At 39.4% G+C, this 23459-nt stretch overlaps 2 protein-coding genes across 3 annotated transcripts; both read right to left on the bottom strand.

Annotated features, from left to right (window-relative positions):
• Positions 1-4983: 4983 nt before the first annotated feature.
• Positions 4984-13416, bottom strand: LOC116049027 (carboxypeptidase Z-like). 2 transcript variants are annotated; one of them, XM_031298397.2, is made up of 11 exons: positions 12920-13416; positions 12410-12439; positions 11472-11846; positions 9930-10154; positions 9604-9836; positions 8314-8469; positions 7999-8157; positions 7581-7716; positions 7227-7366; positions 6661-6760; positions 4984-5997 (listed from the first exon to the last, which is right to left on the bottom strand). In XM_031298397.2, the coding sequence occupies exons 1-11, from the start codon at positions 13038-13040 to the stop codon at positions 5639-5641; spliced, it is 2034 nt and encodes a 677-aa protein (XP_031154257.1). In that variant the 5' UTR covers positions 13041-13416; the 3' UTR covers positions 4984-5638. The 2 variants fall into 2 exon arrangements, with proteins under 2 accessions (XP_031154257.1, XP_031154256.1); XM_031298396.2 differs by having other exon boundaries at positions 9930-10157; positions 12920-13415.
• Positions 13417-15981: 2565 nt separating this feature from the next.
• gpr78b (G protein-coupled receptor 78b) lies at positions 15982-21315 on the bottom strand. The gene is made up of 3 exons (XM_031298432.2): positions 19961-21315; positions 19743-19856; positions 15982-18299 (listed from the first exon to the last, which is right to left on the bottom strand). The coding sequence occupies exons 1-3, from the start codon at positions 20629-20631 to the stop codon at positions 18062-18064; spliced, it is 1023 nt and encodes a 340-aa protein (XP_031154292.1). The 5' UTR covers positions 20632-21315; the 3' UTR covers positions 15982-18061.
• Positions 21316-23459: the final 2144 nt, after the last annotated feature.

Raw genomic sequence — 23459 nt, 5'->3', positions numbered from 1 at the left:
GACGTTTTCGACTTTAGTAACCATTTATTCTCTAACGTTCCAGTTTTTGACAAAGTTCATTTTTCAGAAACATGCTAAATCTTTAAAATCAAAAATGGTCTGTGCTGCCCCTATTCCACCAAGCAAAGGCCTATGACTTGACAAAGACTGAACAAGCAGATGCTAACTCCACACAGATCTCCCCTTTGATCCCTCAGCATAAGAGAGTATCCGAGCGTTGCAGGAATAAATCAAAACAAATGAACACAATCAAACTCAGGAGGAACATGTAAACAAACATGATTCTTCATCTGAGCCTGCAGGTCAAATTAAAGCCTGTGTGGCCTTGTTGTACGGTGACCTCTGTCCGTCACGCTGAAGGAGAAACCCCAAATATACCAACAGTACAACGCAACAAAGAAACTCTCCAGTCCTCCACGTACCTCCCAAGTTCATAAACACCAGTAGTCAATCAACCCGGACTCAGCCTCTTTTTTTCAAAAGGAAGTGACTTTCATAAACGAGCAGCTGTATTTTCTATTGTTATATTCTGTTGTGGTTTGGGATCCAAACACTATTAAAGTGGAATCACCTTAACCCAGTTGGACCAGCTTTTGTCATAGCTGAGGGGTTTTCTACAAGAACGATTGGTGGGGTTTTGTATACACTCACGCTCGACTGGTCGCATTATCTTTGCTTCACGTGTTCCACCCCGAGTTTATTCAGGGTCTGTAACAAAGAAAGTGGCTTATTATCACCCACCGGAGGAGTTGTCTGCACATGTACGATCCGGTAATTGCTGCCGCTTAACAGGCAGACTGAATTGGACTTGACATTGAGCCGTTATTAGGAAATGAAATGCTGTTTTTGCAATAATGGGAGTTTGGCAGTACCCAGTGAATCTCCTCTCTAAATATCGTAAAAAAGAGAAGTCAGTTACGTCCACAAAGATGCAGAAGTACTGTGTGATGTTTAAGAATATATAGATGTGCAATAAACCTGTGTGAAATATAATAATGACACCTAGTTGTAGTTTTTCTTCTGGAAGAGGTGTCATTGTTACTCACACCAGTCTGATTCTTGGTACTTTTTACAGGCTCAACAAAAATGAATTGAATGACCTGCTGCTGTTTAAACATCAATGTGAACTATACGTGAAAGCATTAGTACAATCCTGTCTTCATGGTAAGCACTTCTGGACTTTGAACACCTGTTGCAAGGAATCGACTCTCATGGCTGTCGTAAAGAAACAAATTAGAAGGTGCGACCATGACCTTACAGCAAAACAAATCAGCATTAGTTCTACATGGAGATGTCGAATGAGCAAACTAGTGTTATGTCCTCAAACAGCAAATTAATGAGCATATACTTTAGCATCCTTACTTTGTTAGCAGGTTAGACAAAATACCCATTAAATATAAATGACATTTCCTTCAGTGATCCAGTTTGCACTTGACAACATGAAAAGCTCTTTTGTGGAACTCAAAAGCTGAGAGAACTGAAAGAAGAATGCAATCTATATTTCATACTGTTAGAAAGCCTGTAGCTGTTAACAAGGAATACAATTTGCTTTTGAAATCATGCGCTCTATCTTTAATCCTGCTCCCCACAGAGTCAGTTATTCCAGAATCATCATATATAGCAAAACACTGACTGGGGAACATTTTACTGCACAATGACCAGTTTTACTTTTGATACTTGAAGTACATTTTGCTGATAATACATTGATACTTTTACTTAAATAACATTTTGAATATGTCTTCCACCACTGGTAATGCACAAGATTTACCGATAGAAAGTAACGCTTGATTTGTTTTTTCTAGCCCTTTTTTTAATCTTTAATACAGTATATTGTCCTTTCTGTGTTTTCTATTTTCCTCTTTCCCCTTTTCTTTCTCATTTAAAGCACTTGGTAACTTCTATTCATTACAAGTGCTGAGTGCTATATAAATAAAGTTTGCTTGATTCAAATTATGGTAAATCATCCAGTTTTGTTTACAAATATTGGAAAAAATGAAAACCTGACAGATTCATAAATGTAACACTTGTCAGCACACTTGTCAGCCATTTACTAAAATAAGGTAATGAGAGTATTAAAAATGAATGAAATTAAAGTAACCCCCTGCTGTGAAACAGGTACCCGGTGGCACTATATTTACATGGTGGACTGAGCGTTCAGAAATAGTCATAGTTACAAACTGATCTTGAGTAGGTAGTACATAAGCGTATTAAAGCTCCTTTGAGAACAGCTTCACTGAACTGAAATGAGGCGTTACCTACCTACTAGCCAGCAGCACGATGCTAATACAACATGGCAGCTCAGGGCGACTCTATGCTACTTTCTCAGCCTCACCAAGTAATGGGTGACCCAGCACCCCACCTGACATGGGCGGCTCGTGGAACATGGTTCCAGAAAAGCAAATAGGGTCAATCCTACATATATGTTCACTAAAAAGCATGTGACAAATGAAAGTAGCCATTCATACAGAGAGGCACAGGCCTGTTTGACAGTGTTTGCTTTGGTTTAGACTTCAGTCCCATCAATCTCTACCTTCTGTGGGAGGGATTGTGGTGGCATTTACGTCAACTTTCAATATTCCTTAAAGAGGCTAATTTGTGGAGCAATGGAGCAGCCTTTTCTTAACTAACTGACAGATACACTTACTGCACCAGCATCTAAAATATGTAGGTTTTCTCATACAATCTCAGAATGTCACAAAAAAATCCACCCATTAGATTCTTACAGACTGTACAGATATCTTTAGACATGCACTTGATGTACAACTCGAAGGTCTTCTGGATGTCTTCGTGCCAGATGTATGCTCGTAGCATTACACAGATCATTATATATTAATTTGATTACTACTGTAACTACTTCTTTTCTTTTTTTTTTCGCACCGAGGCAAATGGCAATAGCTTTTAAATCATAAGTAAACCCAGTTTGTTCCTCTCATGTAATATATTTAATTGTAATCTGGAAGCAATGAATCTATGTGCACATACTGGACAAATAAATGTTCGGCTGATCCATTAAATAACAATGTGCAAAGAAAACAAATCAAGATATCAAATCAAGGAGAATTGCAACAGTGTCCCTAAATGTCCAATAAATACTTCAACCAGCTAACCTTATTTTGAGCCTCTCCGGTTACTGCTCAACTGTGGAGACTCTGTATTATGTCCTGTTGTTCTCAAGCGCTTTGAACAGACACTACTGAGAAAGACAATGCAAAACAACGGATCTAGAAACAGAAGAAGAAAACAACTATCTGCTGATATATGATAGACTCCTACATAGACACACTGTCAGTTGGTAGTTACTCTATGTCAATCTGCAAATCCCAATCTGGCCTCTTCAAACTGCCCAACCTGCGAATGGAGTCACTTTGTTGTCATGGAGATGGGGTACTCTCACCCTATATACAACCAGCTGTTATCACAGGTGTGAAATGCCATACTTTGGTCTCAATCACTATGACAACTGAACAACTCCATCAGCAGAGGTGGGCCACAAGATGCAGCTAAAAGGAGTCTGTTGTACCGTTATAATATTGCTTCCATTAATCTACATTGAATAATATTATGGAGATCATCCTCCCAGCCATGCACCGTAATGCCTGTACAGTATATAATGAATTCCAGTATTTAAAACATACTGGTATGTCATGGAAAAGGACATTGTTGATGCCATCTTTAAAGTAAGTTATATGTTACTGGGATAATGTACAGTATTTTCTAGTCTACTGTAGATGGAGGTCTCTCCTCTGCTGTTTGGATGAGCGGGTTTGATGCCAAATCATGTGTTTGTGTTTTGTAAATCCCCTGAGAAGCCTGGTATTTTTTTTTTCACTGACTTGTCGTGGGTCAACTAGTTCACCAAGCAGACTTTTCTCTGTGATTCTGTAATAGTATTCCTCGACCTTTATGCAGGGGCAATTTGCTTTTCCCATGCTTCTTTCATGACCTTACAGAAAAAGCTGTTTTGTTTATATGATTTGGGACTTTACTGGAACCCTGGGGCTGGTAATGCTCTTGCACGCCTTACTCCATTTTGCTCTACTTTTCATTGTGGAGATAGTGTCCACTTGGCTTTATTAAGGTGAACTTGTGTTGTTGTTTTTTAGCCGCATGTGACAAATGCAGCTTAGGTCTTTATTTCTTTCTTAAATTCTCGATTCTATTAAGCAGATCCTCTAGTTTGGCTGCAACACAATACATTCACACCCTCTTTTTTATCCTCTTGGTCAGTTCTCCATTGCTGTTGCTTTTTCATGCTAATGCCTTGACTTGGTATACCCCCCTTTTTTAATAGACTCACAAAATAAGCCCACTCTGCTTGGAAATCATAAAGGATGGTTTATTTAGTTCCTTATTTTCTTCCTTGTCTGTCATTATGTTATAGATTTTATGGTTTTAAGGCTTCAGAAGTATCATAGGAACATTTACAAGTCAGAACATGCTGTATGAGCGTTCCACCGCGTAGATTAGCTCCACCATAAAGCTGACAGTTGAAAATATACACAAACAGAAATTAGGTTTAAGTTTACAAAACATCCTTCCTGCTCAGGTGTGTGGGAGGAAGATATGTAATTATATACTGACAGAAGTTTTAGCCATTATCCAGGAATAATCAGGTCATAAAGAGATTTATGTTGAGAGTTTTAAGTCTGTAGTTTAGATCAGTGGGTCCCAAACTGATGGTCTTTTTTTTTTCTTTGCATGCTTTTTGTGGAACAACTGGATCCTTTAACCTCTCCAAGTCTATAAAAAAAAGAATAGGTGGAACCATTCACAGCTTTAATCACACGTACAGTAATAAGGCATACAATGTTTAATTTAAGGGGTCGTAAGTTGAATATTTTTTTTAAATACTTTCTAAAATATTATCAAATAGGTTTAACTTCTGTACTGTATGTTTTTTGTTGCAATATATAAAGTTTATTATATAAATGTTATAGTAAACCACATCTTTATCGGCATTAAAGAAAGCTGCTCAGAAAGAAATGCAAAAGAAATCAGAAAAGGCTTTTAATCCTACAAAACACTGACTCAGCATAACGCTCAAGACACACCCGCAAAAAATAATTTCTGCTAATTTTACAAATTGTACACTGTGTGGGAGAATAACCAGACCCCCTGGTTTGCAGGAACTTGGGCCAGACGTTGACTCAGCCTGCCCCCTAGTGGTCACCTGGTTTAATTACCTACTAAAGAGATAATACTTGAACCAAGATTGCAGGTGGGTCATTCAGAAGAAAAAGTTATGAGTTCTCTTTTTTGAACATATTTATTTTCCTTTTGATTGTGTTTTTTATGTTCTTGTTTAAAAGTAGAGCAGAGCTATAAGGACAGCTAGAAGGACTCACATTGTGACTATATACAATCATTGACACAACAGTTCTTTATTTCTGATGTAAAATTGTTATAAAAGTCTCAATTTCATCATGGTTATTAATTAAAGTAATGTTATTGACTTTGGACCAAACAAAGCACATGTAGGTAAAAGTATAAAAGCTAACATGAAGGCCAGCCAGCTAGCTTTTACCCTTTTCTGCGGTGTAACATCAATAAAAAGCAGCACATTTTTTACACAATAGCTCAGTGTGTGTGCGTATACTGTAGCAAGATATACTATTCTTTCACTTTTCCTATGGAAGCTCTAATTGTGTTTGAGCAGCCAGGTTGGTGCAGGGCCTCCCGGCAGGACAAAGTAGTTCCACCACCAGGGCTTCTCTACTCTCTCCTCGCGGTTGTGGCTCAAATTGGCCACCAGGGTGTAGCGCTCGTACTGATTATAAGGGTCAAAGCGGTCATAGGTGCCCATAGACTGGATGGTGTCATCCTCCTCTCGCAGGTCAGGCTCTGGCGCAGCTTTCTGCAACACAAAGTCCACCCGGCCTGCTGTGTGCATGCGAGGAGGCAGGTGTACTTTCTTCATAGCTCTGGCGTAGCCCGGGGCCGAGGCGCTCACAACATAGATGCCAGGGGTGAGGAGGCGCCAGTACTCTCCGTTTTCAGCTGGGCAGGGAGAAGGAGGCTGAGTGTTTGGACTCATAATTTACATGCTTATATTTGAGTAGGACTGTGTTTTTCTGAAAGAGAACTCCAAAAGTGTTACACTATACTCATCAGGGCAAAAGTCTGTGCTACAAACTGGGGACGTGGAATTTGAGTGTATAGCAGGCAGGGAGGATCTAATGCAGAATTTATTTAAAAAAGAATGGATGGTAGAGATGGGGAAGATTACAACTTACAAGTGTTCATGTCATTGGACAACTCAAATCAGCTGTATGATTACAGAGTTGTGGATTCACTGTGTATGGATTCAAAACACTGTGCATTGAAAATATAACACTATATTCATTAAATGTTGGTTTAACGATGTTAAATGACAGACTATGGTTGAAGTGAGGCATCCACATTTGTTTGGTCTTCAGGTACTTCCAGTCGGATATATTGAAGCCTTTAGAAAAATCGGAGCTTCTAATTGCGATAGTGATTTTGATGTTGACATGAATACATATTTTCCAGTCAGAAACTGGTACAACAGTACACTGTCGCAAAGACAAAATGTGTCACATTGGCCAAAAACTTGGAATATGGACAATGAAGCAAATCTAATGTCATAGCTTTGGTTAATTCATCTGTGGAAAATGGTGCATCTTCTTAGCAGCTTTTTACCTGTGGTCACATCATGCTGTATTCGTCTGACTGATATTCGTGCACCTTTGACTGCATTTCCCTCCTCGTCTTTTACAACTCCTTTGATACCTAGATGGGCCTGAGGAACGACATATGACAAGCCACACTTAACTTTAAATGCAAGTTTACTTAAATAATGACAGTGGATCAGTCATCATCCACTCATTGTTTTGTACATCTCCATGCAGCCAAACTTAGGGATGCACCGATCTGATACGGTGGATTAGTGTCAGCGTCAATATTGACCTTATAAACATCACTCTCCACTGAACCCCTTGTCCACAATACTGCCTGTTTAGCTATATTTGCCAGCAGTTATTCTGTAATTTAAACTGCATTCTCACAGCAGAAGTACCATTGTTGGGAGCTAATGTCACTACATAAATAGCAACTCATAGCCTCCGCTTACACTGTAGTTAAGTAATAGTTAGTAGTTAAGTGATGTGTTTTGAAATTGGAGATTGGATCGGTGCATCCTTAGGCCAAACACTGTGATATCAACAAAAATAAGAAACCAGCAAACATAACCATAATCATGTTCTTACCGTTTCCATAAATGTGATTAAGGCCTCCTGGTTTTCATGCCAGCTGAGAAACAGTTCCTCTTCAGGGGGGGATTTATCACAACCCAGCTCTACAGTCACCTCAAAACAGTTAGTGTGAAGATAGTTGAAGTCTTGCATGCCTGACCAGAGACAAAAACAAAACTGTTTTACCCAGAAATCCATGAGAAACCGTGCTGACCTTTCCCCTACACTTCTCAGCTTCCCTGATTTTCTATCATAAGCGGTCTGACAGCGACCTCTAGTGGCTCCATCTAACATTTCTTTTTATTTCAGAGTCGGACATTACCACTGGGACACTGTTACTGAGGAATGATGTTTACTTTTTCAACTCACCACCGGCCATGCTGGACCACTGAGCTCCATTAATGGTTCCTTTGTGACTGATACCACGAGACGATCCACACTGGGCATTTTCATTGGACATGGTCTCATGGGCATTTGCATATGTTCTTGCAAGAAGCTTAAATACCTATGGAAGAAAAATCTGAGGGTTATTTTTCTCTTCTTTAAGTTCATTACAGACAATGAGCAGGTCAAACAATAATAAACATTAAGTTTTGAAATATGTCAAAAATTGAGGACGCAGGGAAAATAAATATGTATTGTTTGTATGCATGTCAAAGAGCCATATTCACTTTCATAGTATTTTTTATCAGCTATTATTCATTAAAGATAAAGACATGTCATGTTTTTCTTATTTGGTGGATTTAATGCACTTTTGACTGTGATGTTTTTCAAGGAACCCGTTCACCTTGTCGTCCGGTGTTGGGGAGAACATGTTGCGCTCCAGCGGGTGTTTGGACAGATCGTAGGGGTAGGACACCACCAGGTCGCCACCATGGAAGTTAGCGGAGAGCACGAACGGGATGGAGCGGATCCATTTCATGACAGCGTAAGTCTCTGGTGCAACCTGGATTTCAGCATTAAGACTTATTCGGACCAAGAAATGAAACAAATCAGATTTATTCGATTGAAAGTGGTAGAGCCGTTCCTCTGCAATGTCACCCATTAGGTCTAAAACCTCATTCACTGACATGACATATATGGGAAAGGATTCATACTGTACCTTACCAAACCAGTAATAGTCTGGGATTGGGACGTGGTCAGTGCGGTAGCCCTTCTGTTTGCGTCGACTGTAAACGACGGATGTCAAATCCGGGAAGTTTCTGTTCAGGTCGATGTTCTGAGCATTGTTCCGGCCGATGTGAGAAGAATCGTATCTCTGTGGTAGTCACAAATTTGTGTTTCAGAAAATTAGACAATGATGAATATTATTCATTCAAGTACTGATGATTGTGTTAATGATGAAGTGAATATCTGGATTTTGTATTTCAACAGTATGATGCATACAGTAATTGCAGGAATTTTTGCAGTTGCAACTCCCACACACTGCCTCACTTACTGCTGGTATTTTTATTCATGACACTTCAGGCTACAAGACAATTATCTATCTGGACAAGAATCACAACAGTTCCATAAATACTGTATATGCATAAAATGCTGGGTAAATTATCCAATCACTTTCATATGTTTTGTTACACAAACAGGCATGTTCTTTGTATGCTTGTTGTGTTATTATGCCCATATATTTTATTCTTCTTGTTCTTTGGATAGTGCAAATGAAAGAAAAATATATGCATTCATTACATTCCAGATAGTGGTCCTTTCTACTTATTGACCTGATTTTTTTTTGTATTTTTATTATTTGACTTCTGGAGAGTTTGGAAATGTTATATGGATGTTGTTGCTCTATTATACTTTATTTGTCCTAAATGTAAGATCTTAATCTATGGTGCATACAGTACGTGGCGTTATTTTCATTATCGGTTAATCTGTCAATTCTTCTTTTCAATTAATGGATTGTTTTGACGATAACTCACAGAAGATATTCATTGCAAGCCCAAGAACCCAATGTGAAATAAAAATTAAAGTTAAAATTGCTTGTTTTTTTGTCCAACCAACAGTCCAGAACCCCAAAATGTTAAATTTACCTCACAATAAAGAAACATGAAACAGATGTTTTGCATTTTTGCTTTGACTGCAAATGAATATTCTGTGGAATGACTGATTTATTGACTAACCATTCAAGCACCAGGGTAGACAGATGCTATAACGAAGCAAAGTGTTCTGTAAATGTGTGTAAAGGCACACTTCCTGTTTTGAAAATGCTCTGCACTCATGCTACAAGGTATTTCAATATCTTACAAGCTCAGGTCTGTTTTGCATGTTGTTTAACTGTAACATTTAAGAGGGATGTGTAGATTGTTAGGATGTTTGGTTGGTTTTCCAAATGTGTCACAAAACAAAATGGCTCAAACTGAACAGCAATAAATGTATGTAACCGTGGAGAACTGACCGCCTGCTCATCATCACTGTAGTTATTGTCCTGGAGTTCAGAAACCGCTATCTCGTAACCGTCAGGGTTCATGGAGGGCAGAATATGGATGCGGGTGGTGTTGATGAGGGTCTGGATGCGCTCGTTCCCCAGCAGATACTCTGAGCACAGGTACTGAGCCAAGTAGATCAGCAGCTGGCGGCCCAGGATTTCATTTCCATGCATGTTGCCGATGTACTTTATCTCTGGCTCGACTACACAGGGTCACATTTACAGTAACTGGTCTAACTTCCTTGATAATGAAAAAGAATGCAGACTATCTACAGACTTTGACGAGCTTTACTTACGCGGTTCATGTTGGCCGGGGTTGTTTGAGAACTCGATCACGAGCAGCTCCCTGCCCTCCATGCTGCGGCCGATGCTGTAGGTTTTGGCTATGTCAGAGCATTGTTCCTCAGTTTTCTTCAAGATGCTGATCATCTGAGCGTTGGAGTGATAGGTGAACTGTATCGTGGTGGCGGGCTCCTCAGGAGGAGGAATTTCCATGCTGTCAACAGCCTCTACAACCTGCTCTGCTGTACAGAAAACCATAGCATAGTCTTGTCAGTTTGATCAATGTGCTTTTAGATCTAATAGTGATTGGCCCCATTTTAGATCTATCAAACAAAAATGCTGTTTACATTCTTGTAAGGCTGCCAGGCTGTAAATAGAGTGCTTGAAGAGTCTGGTATTTACAGCAGAAATCAAACAGAGAGTGTGGAAAGTCGATATATGACCAAATGCTGAATATGCTTATTTCAGCAAACACGTTAAACTGGCAAACAGGCTGATGTCTGGCCTTATTTTTGTATTCACACTTAGCAGAAACCAATAATAGCTCCAAAACCACATGAAACACATTAAACCGTGCTGCCAGATTCAAGTGATGTAGAAGACCATCTGTCAAAACTGTCACTACTACTGGTTTAATGGCATGATTTGTACAGTGTAAAAAAGGTTCAATCTTCTTCATCTTATAGACGATCTAGACACATTGAATCTAATGGATAACACACATACATTTCCATAAAGTGAGGCTAAATATTATAAAACACCCACTTTTCACTAACATATCTTTTGCTACATACGTACACACTGTACAAGATTACTGTGTGAAGAGCTTAAAGTCACATCAGTTTAAAATTAATGTGAATATGGGAATAATTACAGAGGTCCAACCTGCTGCCAGACATCTGAACTAAATTCTAAATGACTGAAAAAAGTTTTCCACTACAGTAAAAAGTAAGACACTTTCATATAGTAGTCCATGTTAAGACAGAGTAGTTAATTTCATTGGTTGACTTTAAGACTCTTACCATGTACGCAGTTTACCATACACAAATGCTAAAATGTTAGACTAAATGCTCAAATCAGTTCCTTCTGTCCTGCCTAGGTTCCGGCTGTAATGCTCTCATATGGCTCACACATGCTTTCTGCTCTTAGTTGCAGCAGAGTATTCTTTTTTATCTTTAGAAACATGTTTTTGACTTTGAGAATTTACAACAGTTAAGACGATGTTTGCCTTCCTGTGGTGCATTAAGGCGCTGTTTATATGGATCGGCTGCTAATAAAAACACATGACAATAGCCACAGGACCCAGTGTAAGTAGAGTTTATGTGGGGAAATAAGGCGTTCAAGTTGGACTTTATTTTGAGGCGAGCCGCATGAGCATGTGTGCGAACCAGATGCCGGCTCTATTGAAACTCAAAAGGACTATACTTGTGTTTCTCTTGCAGATGAAAACAAAAAGGTAAACACCTGATTATTAACAAGGATATATTTAGTCATAGCCAAAGCTAAAGTCGGGTCACTAAGGTCACAATCCCAGTAATATTGTACTTTGTTCTCACCTCTGAGGCCATCCAGCGGGTCATAACATCCCTCTTGGTCACTGACAAAGAAGCGATCGCAGTCCAGGAAGTAGGGCCAAGCCATCTCTATGTCCTCAAAGAAGTGGCTGCATCTTTTATGCACCGTCTCACAGGTGGTGCGACAGGGCTTCAGCACTTTCTCCTTCTCACAGCGCGGGGCCAACACAGAGCAGCCCAGCATGCGGATTTCAGGGTTGCACACTCCCCCGAGCAGAGATTCGACCACGCTCATTAGGAGGTACTCGGCGCCGGCCTCGGCATCTTCGCGGTTCTTGTGGCCGAGGATGTTCGGGAACATGGTTTGAGTGTAGGCCATGTCTTCGCAGTAGGACAGTAATACATCTGTGCATTTGGCTGAGGTAGAAAAAAAAGGAATTCAGATAGTACTAAAAAGTGCAGAAAACAGTCAGCCAATAGTAATATAACTTTATGACTCTTATTTCGAGGGATCCAGACATGTATCTCCATCTGTGTCACACACTTAATGATGAGCCTCACTGTGCTGTCTTCAATCATCTAGCCCCAAATATTTCTATTACCTCTGGAAATTAGCATTTGAATATTTTATACTGCCATTGATCATCTAAAAATACGCATGATGGTCTTATGGCTTTCGGCCGAGATTCTATTAAGACTACGCCTAGTGTGACTTATGATCTCATCCTTTCTGTTGGTGAAAACACTGACTCACAGGGATGTAACTGTACAAACACGACCTGTCAGGGAGATTTAGAGCCTGATCATTCTCTGGTGTGAAAAGTATGTGGTTTTAGGCTCAAAACGTCAAAGAAAAGCTCCCATTTATAAAGTTAAACAGTCCAAAGAGATGATCAGCTGCTACAACATGCCTCATGTTGCTGGATGACAAACAGCTCATGCTCAGACATCGCTCTTCCTCCGAGCCCAAGGGTACTCACGTTTTTCTTCCACTTTTGGCTTGCACAGTCCTGCAAGACACATCAGCATGTCATCAGCTGACACTGTGGCAGACAGTAGATGGCAGAGTGGTCTCTGCAAATGCCTCAATGTGATCTACAAAATACTCTGCTTGATCTACATCTGGTTATGCTTCAGCAGCTTTCTAAAATGTCTGTCTGTCTACAAAAGTACCATTAAGTCACTAGAAGTTCAACATATTTTACAAGATTATAAATGTTAATCATTAAGGTTAAAAAGCATGCTTTCATCTGGAATATTAATACCATTTGACAAGCTATCAGTCAATATCTAATCATATTCACAATCATTTTCTAGCTAAAAAGTTACTTACAAGCATTTTTCACAAGTTTTACTGCATGAAAGTCAGCTTCTGAATCTAGAAAACTGTCTGAGTGAAACGTGAAAATATGTCCAAATCATGCAACAGTTTCCGGATGCACGTAGGATAATAAAGTATGTCATCATCACATAAAGGTCAATAACTTTACCTCGAAATCCTGGGTCACACTGTGGAGGAGCACACGACACAAGGACAGTCAACTGCAGCAGGATCAGAAGCATGATGCTCATTTTCCGCGGTTTATATTTTCGATGTGGCACCTCGCACATGCAGTCTGTGCGTCAATTTCCCAAAGTCTGCAGAAATTCCCCCTGAACTTCACCCACTTTATTACACGTATTACGGTCAAATATCAAATTACAGTGCAAGTGGCTCTGAGGTGAAGTAGGGACATGTGAATGAAAATGAGAACGTAGATTTTGCGAATATGGCGTATATTCACCAGTGACTGTATTTACGGAGATTTCAGTCAATTAAAACGGGACCACGCAGGCATAAATCTCTTTTTTTCCCCCCACTTTTGAGTTTAGTAGCTGACTTTTTGTTCCAGGAGAGGTTTTCACTCTCTCATTAAAATGAATAAAAATGTAAGTGCCCCCTTGAATAAATTAATTTCATATTTTTTTTACCTTGGAGTGTCACTTCTGCTGTCTTGTTTGGTCATAGGGCCATAATCATGGATGTGGCCATAATGCACACAGGTCCTCAATTGGCGGGAGAAAAATGGTTATCATTAAAGATGCCTGTTGGGGTCACGAACATTACAATTAGAAGTATTACTATATATTATTGATATAAGTACTTTTGTTGTGCCCATTTTAACTATCTTGTCTTAATTTAAAAACACATGTAGACCTTTATTCACAACATTAACTCTGGTCTAACTTTTAGGAATAATGATGCTTAAGCTAGCAGCTAAGCTAGTTTTTATTAGGCTAGTTTTTTTATAAATTAGCCTAGCTGTCTTAATGATAAATACTACACGATAACTTACTTCAAAATGTTTCATGTATCATACATTTAAAGTATCATACTAGCAGGGTATTACACCAGACATAAATAGTTTTAAGTTAATATACTTGAATTTAGGTTTAACCTTAAACTATATAACATAGCCTACTTTTTCTGTATTTTCTTTTTTTCTTTACAACATCAAATTTTGGTTCCATGCAAATCAACGTTTAGCTTCTGAGCTGCGGATGTAACAGCTACATATCAGCGAAGAAGAAGAGCAGCTGCAGTCTATGAAAATGTTGGATTTATATAAACAAACATTTAATAATTCAGACAGAAAGTAGACATCTGTGGAATATTATGGAACCAAATCACATGTAACTAATGTTCAAATGGGGCTACACATAGGCTATAGGCTGTTGTTCTATTGGCTTCTCCTTCTTTGCCCAAAGATACATGCCTGATTTTTGGCTAAACCTAATGCCGTAGTTGTGGCATCACCCACTGGTTTCAGAAAGGACATTTTTTTAATTATTAAGCCTGGAATGTTTTGGGAAACTCCATCTTACAGCCAAAAAATCAACATTTAGGCAAAAGGGAGGAAGCTAGGGTGCAGCTGAGGGGGTGGGAGCTAGCTGTGATAGGCTAGCTGTCAATCAAGAAAACAAGTCATTTAAGCCTTGAAAGATCTCCTTAATGGAACAAGGATTCTCAGAATTACTACTAAGATAATCATGAGACTAAGCAAGTCCTTGGATTATCTCAAAAGAAGGTTTAATTTGGTTCAAGACTCAGCCGAGGTGATTGCCACCTGACCGGATTTCTATCCATTTAACTTAATTGTCAAGTGAGCAACTTTACATCCTATTTTGATGTGTCAGGAGGTTATCGCACAAATTGTTTTTGGTCATGGCTACCTACATTGAGCTTTATTACGTTGAGCTTGTTTTACTCATCCAACTAATTATAGGTTCTTCTCTCCTTCAAGCTGAGCTGATCTGAATTAACATAATAGGGAAGCATGATTATTCATCATGCAGGCAGACGGGCTCAGGATCCCTGCGAGAGAATCTTGAGAGGGAGCTCGACCCTCTCACTGTAATAAGTGAGTTAAGGGTGGTGCGAGCGAGAGTATTTAAAGTAAAAATACTACTGTATCTTAAATCTGGAATATGAATTAGATCCATAACATTTATTATGCATATTTCTGCATGGCCCAGAAATGAAGTGTTAAAATACTTACTTTTTTACAAATATTTCAATGCTGTTTCCAGAATTAGACTTTTTTTGTAAGACATCTACTTCCTCATCAATACATGTAATCTGTCTCTCAGAGATGTAACCACTGTTGTATTGCCTTTCTTGGTTGAGGTGTTTACTATTGATGCAGCAGGCTACCTGCAGACTGGGTCATGTTGCTAAATGGTCCTTAACGATAAGTTTGAAACTAGTGTCAGAAGAGTCATGTATAAAATATAGTTTTGAGAGTGGGTTGACACTCACTCAGTTGTCCTTTTAAACTTGAGCAGCAGATGTGACACATATTTTTCTATGCATACATTTTCCATTTGAGCAGTTTTAATCATCAGTTTTTCCTTTAGCAGTTTGTGATGATTGGGGTTAATTAAACGATGTGTTAATATAGCTAAACCCCTGGCTTCAGTATGACCGTGAGCTGCTTTTAGCATGAACTGCTTGAATTCATTATATTGTTTTATATATATATATATATATATATATATATATATATAGTGGCGGTTGAGTTAGCCACAAAACAATGGAGATTCCTACACTTCATGCTGTTGCCATTCATTGAATTAAGTGTGAATCAGGATAAATAATTGGCAAAATGATCTTTGACCCGTCACTTTAATTACACTTTGCAATAATGCGGCTGCAACAAAGACATTTACACCATATTATCATCTACAATATAATTAGGGCCATGAGGTTGATGGAAACAAAACAATGTGATGGAAAAACAGGTTACTAGCCGGTGGTAAACAAGGAACCAAAAGAGCTTTATTTGAGAATAACAAATTATGTTTCTTTTCAAGTATACCTGTATCCATCAATTTTGAATATTGAATACATAAGTTGTCTAAAATCCTCATCTATCGTTTAAGTCCTACTATTTGTCATTTAGTGTCCAACACGTAACTGTACTGTTTGAATTTAATTTATAAACTTACTTATTAAATCAAAGCTCATTATCTAGATCCAATGACATTACTGTGAAAACATTAATATTTTTACTAGCTTTTTAATTGACAGCTTTTATTGCACATATTCTACAAATAGCTAATCGCACTGCCAAAGAACAGTAAGTGGCTTACAGGAGGAAAAATACATACATTTACATCGAAAGAAACAGATTTTTAATAATAAAGCAGCTATTCTGGTTTAAGTCACTGAAAAAGTCACATATTAAATCTGGCACAAACACAAAACGGTGTGTTTAAAGCACTTTGAAAGCATTCCTATGCTACATTACATTGCTCCCCTTTTATCTAGACAAAAAGTTGTTCCTGTACAGTGCAAAATATATAATAACATCATGTAAATATCCATATAAACATTTTCTCCAGTCAACTGGCAAAACAAAGCACAGTTGTACATATGCATTTCAGTCAAAAGTGGGCTAACTCTAGTACATTCAGTTACAAACTCACACTTTAAAGGATAAGTTGGGTGATATTCTATGTTTTTCTTTTTGTCAACAAATCCCATAAAGAGCCAATAAAGAAAACCAAACCAATAATGAATTGATCCTACTAACAAGTGTTATCTCTGCCTCCTGGACTTGTGAGTATGCTGGTTTAATTCACAAGAGAGTTGTATTTAATTAAATGAAACACATCCAAACTAAGATGCTATGCAGACCAAGTGGCGTAGGAACTTGGAACATGGTGAAATGACCACTAGTACACCTGGCATTCAAATAAACCCATTGGTGGTCTATGTTTGTCAATCGTCCAAAAACTCATCAGCACATGCTGTTGCACTGGGTGACATGTTTCTTCACTACCACAAACCAGGGCACTGTAGTTTATTTTCGGTCAAACAAACTAACCCGTACTGCTGTCATAAATACTTCCCAGTGCATCAAATGTGTATAAATCTGCATCTAAAAATAGTTCCCAAACAATTTACATGTTTTCCTGTTTGAGCAATGTTCTCTAAAAACTACAGTGCCCAGCTGATTTAAGAAATTATGAAATTTGTTTTAAAAAATGAAAGTATATATCCATGACCTGTTTTTTAAGATCATCATACATCATTGTGTCCTAGTAATTTAGATGCATCCCATATGTTAAAAGCACAATGTTTGATTGACAGTTTGATTTGACAGAAGACATGTGTTGCATGTCATACCTCTCAAATAATGGCAAAAGTGCCACAAACTAAAAATTAAAAAAGGCTCTGAAAATATTTAGAGATGGAGCAACTCCTTGTTGATTTTGGTGTTCACATGGCACTTGTTGACGATAACAAAAATATAGTTATCACCAGCCATGCCATTTAATATCATGGTGTAAATGTTATTTGTCTTTGGCTCCTGTAACTATAGTAGCTCTGAGAGAATTAGACAAAGTGCATCAATATTCAGTGACTGACACTGCAAAGTAGTCTAACATAGTCAATATACTGTAGAACATAGCAATAATGTGCAGCAGTTGAGTCTCCACACCTAAGAATACATTATCCAGAAGCAGTAGCAACACAGTCTTTCCTCTTTTCACATCTTCACTCCAGCACCTATCGACCTTTAGCTTCTTGCTTTGTCCCTGTGGCAGAGGACATGTGGATTTGCCAAAATCATTACAAAGTGGTTGGTACAGTACAAAAGGCCACTTTATACATGTCGCTCAAAGAGAACAAGAGGCCGGTGTCCAGCTGTGTGGTCCTTCCGTTTGAGATTAATCTGAACCCACTACTTACTCCATGAAATTGATTTGTCTGATCTGTGTGTGCATCTGTGTGGTTTAGTGTGTTTTGCTGCCACCGATGAATCACAGCTCTCTTGTTTACCAATACTTTCTGAGGCCGTCTCCACATCGTCTCCGTCACTCCCTATCTGTCTTCCACTCCGCCACCTTCATCCTCCCCCTCATTACTGTCTTCTCAATCTTCTCCACCCACTATCTTCCTTATTTTTGCTCTCTTTCTTCGCCCCCCACCCACAATCGGTCCCCTCCTCTGCTCTCTTTTCCCTTCCTAACAGCATCCTGCCCTCTCTGTTTCTCTCCTCATTCGTTTCCTCCGCACACCTTCTTCCAAGAGGCAACCTTTATTTTTGGCCTGTAGTGTGTATCTGTCATGTCCGCGTCTGCCATTAGCTGATCCTCTGGAGACAGTAGTCGTTCTCTGTGTCCAAAGAGCTGTTGTGGCCAGATGAGGGGTATAGGTCACGGCGGAGCAGCCTGTTGACGACAGTAACCAGCACTTTCTTGTACTGCTGACGTAGGAGGGAATAGGCAAAGGGGTCAGATGCAGCCTTGCTGTATGTCAGGCACTTACTGATGATCCCCCAGCGGCGGTTGATGTCCACGAAGGGTAAAAGCTCAGCCAACCTGAAGGGGCAGCAGCAGAAACATAATTAAACAAAGTACATTTTGGTCAGAGCTCTTTTTTTCTTGTTTTTTAAATGTGCAAAGTTGATTAGGTAAGACTGAACCTATGGAGCCCTTAACACATTAGGGACTGTATGAAAACGGAGGGGTCAAAATGGAGGTTTTTCCACAAAGTTGTCGCCTGTGCCTTCATTCAATCACTGACAGTGGAAATAATTGTTACAGGACTCTATGTTCACCATCATTTCTTATGTGCAATGTTATGCATTTACGTGGATATTGTGAAATGTCTTGCTCCAACAACCTGACATGAATTTTCCATGTCACAATAGAATCTAATCACAACACAGAAAAGTGAAGAGGTGTAATGCATGTCAGTGTTGTCCAGCAAAGAACAGCTTAAACCTGCTGATATGTAAATATAAAGCACTATCATTAGTTTTCACAAGGAGGTGCAGGGGAGCTTTTTCTTTTTTCTGGGATAGCATTTTAAATCTTCCATAGATACATACATAGAGCACACATTGAGTATACAAAGGGAATACGTATAACAATGTGCATTGTATCTTTCTTTAATTTGCTTTATGTAGGCATTTAAAATCTTCCACAGATTTAGACCAATTCAACACTGTTTTATACTATATATATATATATATATATATATATATATATATATATATGTACACATGTATATATATACATGTCATTTTTAATACCACTGGGGAGTGATTTGGCTTTTTAAAAATTGAACCATAGGGTTCAGCCCCCCTTCAAACTCCACTAATTTCCGTACAGTACCATACTGTAATCGAAGCATAAGGTTACCACAGAGAGCGAAGAATATTCCCCTCTAACCATCACTAAATGATGTGTATAAATGCTCATTTCAAAGCAGAACGGATACATGAGTAGGAATTATCATAATTAGATGCTTCACTTTGCCAGTGGGTAAGCAGTTTACTTCAATATCTCAGACACTTTTTCATTGTCAATATGTCCTCCCTCTTGTCTCCCATATGTGCATGCACCACAAATGTCCAACTGATGGATCATCTTCGCCACATCTGGCTGACAACTGGTTTGTGGGCCCCTGAAGCATTTCCTCTTTTCTCTGTAAGCCACTTTTTGTTTTCTGTATTTATTGTCTTACACTGTATTGTGTGTGTTTCAGTGGAAGCAGCAGGATGACACAGGTGACTAATGAGCCATGTTATGGTTCAGAGAAGCTATGTAGTGTGACTGCACTTCAAGTGTTGAATTGTGTCTAATGTAAACTAATGGTGTGACAGATGTGTATCTTCTAAAGGACAACAACAACTCTAATGAGTCTGGATGCAGATATGAGTTTTACATATTAATGTTATGAGTCCTTTAGCGTTTTCGCATTGCACAGGAGTTTAGAGTAAATTAAATGATTTATGGGTTACTATAAATTCGACTTACCTTGTAATTACATAGGGAGCAAAGCAGATGATGAATGAGCCGATGAAGATGCTGATCTTCTTTGTGGCTCTCTGCTTTCTCCTCTTTTGCTCTGCTAAACATCTCTGTTTCACGCTGAAAAGAGCAAAAGACTTTTAGACTCTGAATTATAGATTGAAAGGCCTATGAGAAACCATGTTTAGCCTATATACAAATGAGGAATGCATTAGGTGAACTACCTTGGGTGAATGTCGACCAGAAGGAAAAGAGTCTGCATGGTGATAATGTCGATCCGCTTGCAGTGAAACCTGGCGACTTTCAACACCTTCAAGTAGGTGAAACACAATATGAGCAGGGAGAGCATGAAACTGGTGGCGTGGAAAACAACAGTGAAGATTGTAAACTTAATCCTGTCGCTGCCTTCCTCGCTCGGCTGCAAGGTGCAGGACGCGTAAACGTCGTTGTAGTCGACCCAGGAGAAGAGCAGCGCCGTCAGGGAGAAGGTGAAGGAGTGCAGCCAGGAGTAGCACACCATGATCAGCGCGTCCTTGTAGCGCATTTTAGTGGAGTAACTGAGCGGGAAGACCACCGCAATCCACCGGTCTATGCTGAGAGCTGCCATGCTCAACATGGTGTTCGCAGTCAGAAAAGTCTCCAGAAAGCTCACCGTGTGGCAAATGCAATCCCCGAAAGGCTGCTGGTCCCTGATAATTCCCACCAAAGTGGCCGGCATGTTCAAAACAGTGATGAGTATGTTGCAGAAGGACAAGTTCATGGTGAAAACACCGGGCACCTGGCGGCGTATCTCGGTGCTGTGGACGAAACATAGCAGCACCAACAAGTTTGACAACAGCGAGACGACCGCGACCACGATGATGAACAAAGCGAAAATAATTTCAGCAAAGTCCATGTCTCACTCCAGAAAGTCCGCTCTCGGTTTAACTGCGCCTGTTGTTGGTAATAAGCACTTAAAATCAACCATGGCTCATCTCTCCAGCAGCTCCCACAAATTCGTATCAATTAAATCCTCCTGTGTCCGCGCGCGGCCGTCCTCTCCAACTTCCACGAGCGCTGTCCAGCGTGCTGAACCGAGCCGCCGCCACCATCATCTCTCTCCCCAAACGTGTCGATTATTTCCAGTTAACACCCGACAGGTGCAGGTTTAAAGCGGGGCGCGTGTGGTGTGAAGGCGGCCCACTCATCAGACAGATCTGGACTGGTAGGGGACTGAGGAGGACCAGCATGCCTATCGAATTGAATGATCGTTTTTACATACCACGTGAAGAAACGGTGATCACACCTAGAGACATGGAAACAACTTGTCCTAGACACACCTAAACTCACATATTGTTTATTTCATATTGTGGATAGAATAGAATTTCTGTTTAAGGATTTTCCCTTTGCCCGTTGTTTGATTTCTTTGCGCAAATACACATCAATCATCCCGCATGAGTTATGCACATGCAGATTTCTTGAGTCGTCCGCATTGATCACGGCTCGCTCAAAATCAATGTGGATGGATCTGGAGGCAAAAGAGCGCAAATTCAGGGATGTGCTCCTGGATAATTGGAGACGCTTCTGCCGTGACCAAATGGCACCAGCTGCATACGCGCGCGGAGAGGCACAGGGGCAAATAGATCCTTTTCCAGAAATGAATTATTCATTCCCCGTGGCTACTGTACATTCACTGTGCAAGATAATAATATGTGTCTGGTACGCAAAAATATATACATCAGGACTGCTATTTGCAAGAGAATGCAACGCAAACTATGCCCTAAAATCTTTTTTTATCTTTGGCCAATATCATTTTGTGCTTATGAAGACTGAAATCTAGGTTTCTACTTCAATTTCTACACTGTGAAAGACACTGAAGTGCCACTGTCAACCAAAGCCCACTTAATCAAGCAATTCATCAATCAACAAAACAAAAACTCACTTTGCAACACCCACTTTACCTCTGCATGGCATAAGGAAGAATAAGTCCTCATAGAGAGGAAATGCCAGTACAAAGTCTTTCACATCCACCATTCCAGCCTGAACCACAGTGATAGAAGTACCTGCATTTATCCCTGGAGGTGATATCTTCTGACGTCCAGTAGAGAGTTCAGTGTTTTAGTGTCACATTTTGTGGAAATATTTAACAATAGATCAGAATTTCTTGGCATCAGACATACCAGCCATAATTTACAATTGTTTAAAAGAGTAGATAATGATTTGGAAAAACTCTCTTTTTATTTTTGATTCATCAGAAAGTGGAACCCAACTTTAAACAGGTGGAGAAGCAACTATGCTACACCAACAAGTGGCATCTGGACACCCCAATTTGGCACAATACACATTTAATGTCTGGTAACAAACCCTTTGCTTGTAAGCAGTGGAGTGACAGAGGCATTTTTACTGTAAACCAGCTATTCAATGAGAAAGGTATGTTGAGTTTCGAAGACCTAAGAGCTACTTTCGAGGTCCCCAGGACATCCTTCTTCTAGCCATCTCTAAGTAGTAGAAGACACACACTGGCTTCAAGTTATATTTAAATGTATTTATTTCAATTATCCTCCTTATTTACAACAGTATCTTGTACCTTATACATCAAACTATGAAGTTCGGCACTCTACTCAACTCTACTTCTCTGTCCCGCGAGTTAAAAAAACAATTGGCAAAAGAGCTTTTAAGTTTAAGACTCCAGCAGATTGGAATAATCTATCTGTGGAAATAAGATAAATTTATTTACTTGGTTTGTTTAAACATGCCCTGTCCGCTCACTTTAAGATAAACTGCCTCTGTTATTAAAGATGCATGCTATTTTTATATCTACTGTTCATACCTAATGTTTATATTTGACTGTAGTTAGAAATCCACTCATACTCTACTGTTTACTTATTTATTTACTATTGGTCATCTTGGCCTTTTGGTGGTTGTGATGTATTGATGATCATATGCAGGTGTTGTTGTTGTTTGTTTTGTTTGTTTTTGTTTTGTTTAGATTTTTCACTTCTCTGTTGTTATGTAATTATTGTGTTATATGTTGGAACCCCCTCGAAAACGAGCTGATACATCTCAAGGGGTTTATCCTAATAAACAAATTTGAAATGTGATGATGGAGTGCCATGGGGAAACAGTCTTGAGCCGCACCCAGTTATTAAATGGTTTGTTGATTTTCCTGTGAGAGGATTAGTGTCCAAGATCTGTGCTAAACTGATGCAAGTATCCATAGGAGAACTCCCAATAGCAAGGAAATGGGAGCGAGAGCTGAGCCCTGAGGGGAACGCAATTAATTGGGAGACAGTTTGTGACAACATTTTCCATTGTTCCAAGAACCCAAATCACCACCAGATCTACTTCAACATATGTCATAGGACATACTGGACTCCTCAGAAGAGATAAGTCTCTAAAGTCATTCCCACTCCCTACTGCACGTTCTGTCAACCTGAACAAACTGGAACTTTCCTGCACATGGTCTGGGAGTGTGAACAGGTGCATGAGTTCTGGAATAAAACAACATCAATACTATCTGATGTGATAGGATGTTGAATTCCTACTGACCTGATTGTTTTATTACGTAATGATGACTCTAAATTAAATCTGCTTGGGAGACAGAAGAAAGTTTGGTTAGCCGGCTCAACCACAACCAAGAAAATGATAGTTCAATGCTGGCTCCCCCCCCCCACTTGCTTTGTATAAAACAGTGGTTGGCGTACTTTCTAGACATAGTTATGCTTGAACTCTCTACATCAAGGA

The sequence above is a fragment of the Sander lucioperca genome, chromosome 17, assembly GCF_008315115.2.
Source record: "Sander lucioperca isolate FBNREF2018 chromosome 17, SLUC_FBN_1.2, whole genome shotgun sequence".
NCBI lineage: Eukaryota > Metazoa > Chordata > Actinopteri > Perciformes > Percidae > Sander > Sander lucioperca.
This window is presented reverse-complemented; position numbering and strand designations above follow the sequence as displayed.

Excerpts from the sequence above, each read along its gene's own strand:
- gpr78b (XM_031298432.2), bottom strand. The coding sequence starts at position 20,631 with ATGGACTTTGCTGAAATTATTTTCGCTTTGTTCATCATCGTGGTCGCG. Across the intron at positions 19,857-19,960 it reads CTGGTCGACATTCACCCAAG|CGTGAAACAGAGATGTTTAG; the intron begins GTAGTTCACCTA and ends TGCTCTTTTCAG. Across the intron at positions 18,300-19,742 it reads GCTCCCTATGTAATTACAAG|GTTGGCTGAGCTTTTACCCT; the intron begins GTAAGTCGAATT and ends CTGCCCCTTCAG.
- LOC116049027 (XM_031298396.2), bottom strand. The coding sequence starts at position 13,040 with ATGTGCGAGGTGCCACATCGAAAATATAAACCGCGGAAAATGAGCATC. Across the intron at positions 11,847-12,409 it reads GCCAAAAGTGGAAGAAAAAC|CCAAATGCACAGATGTATTA; the intron begins GTGAGTACCCTT and ends TTTCTACCTCAG. Across the intron at positions 7,367-7,580 it reads GTGGTCCAGCATGGCCGGTG|GCATGCAAGACTTCAACTAT; the intron begins GTGAGTTGAAAA and ends GTCTCTGGTCAG.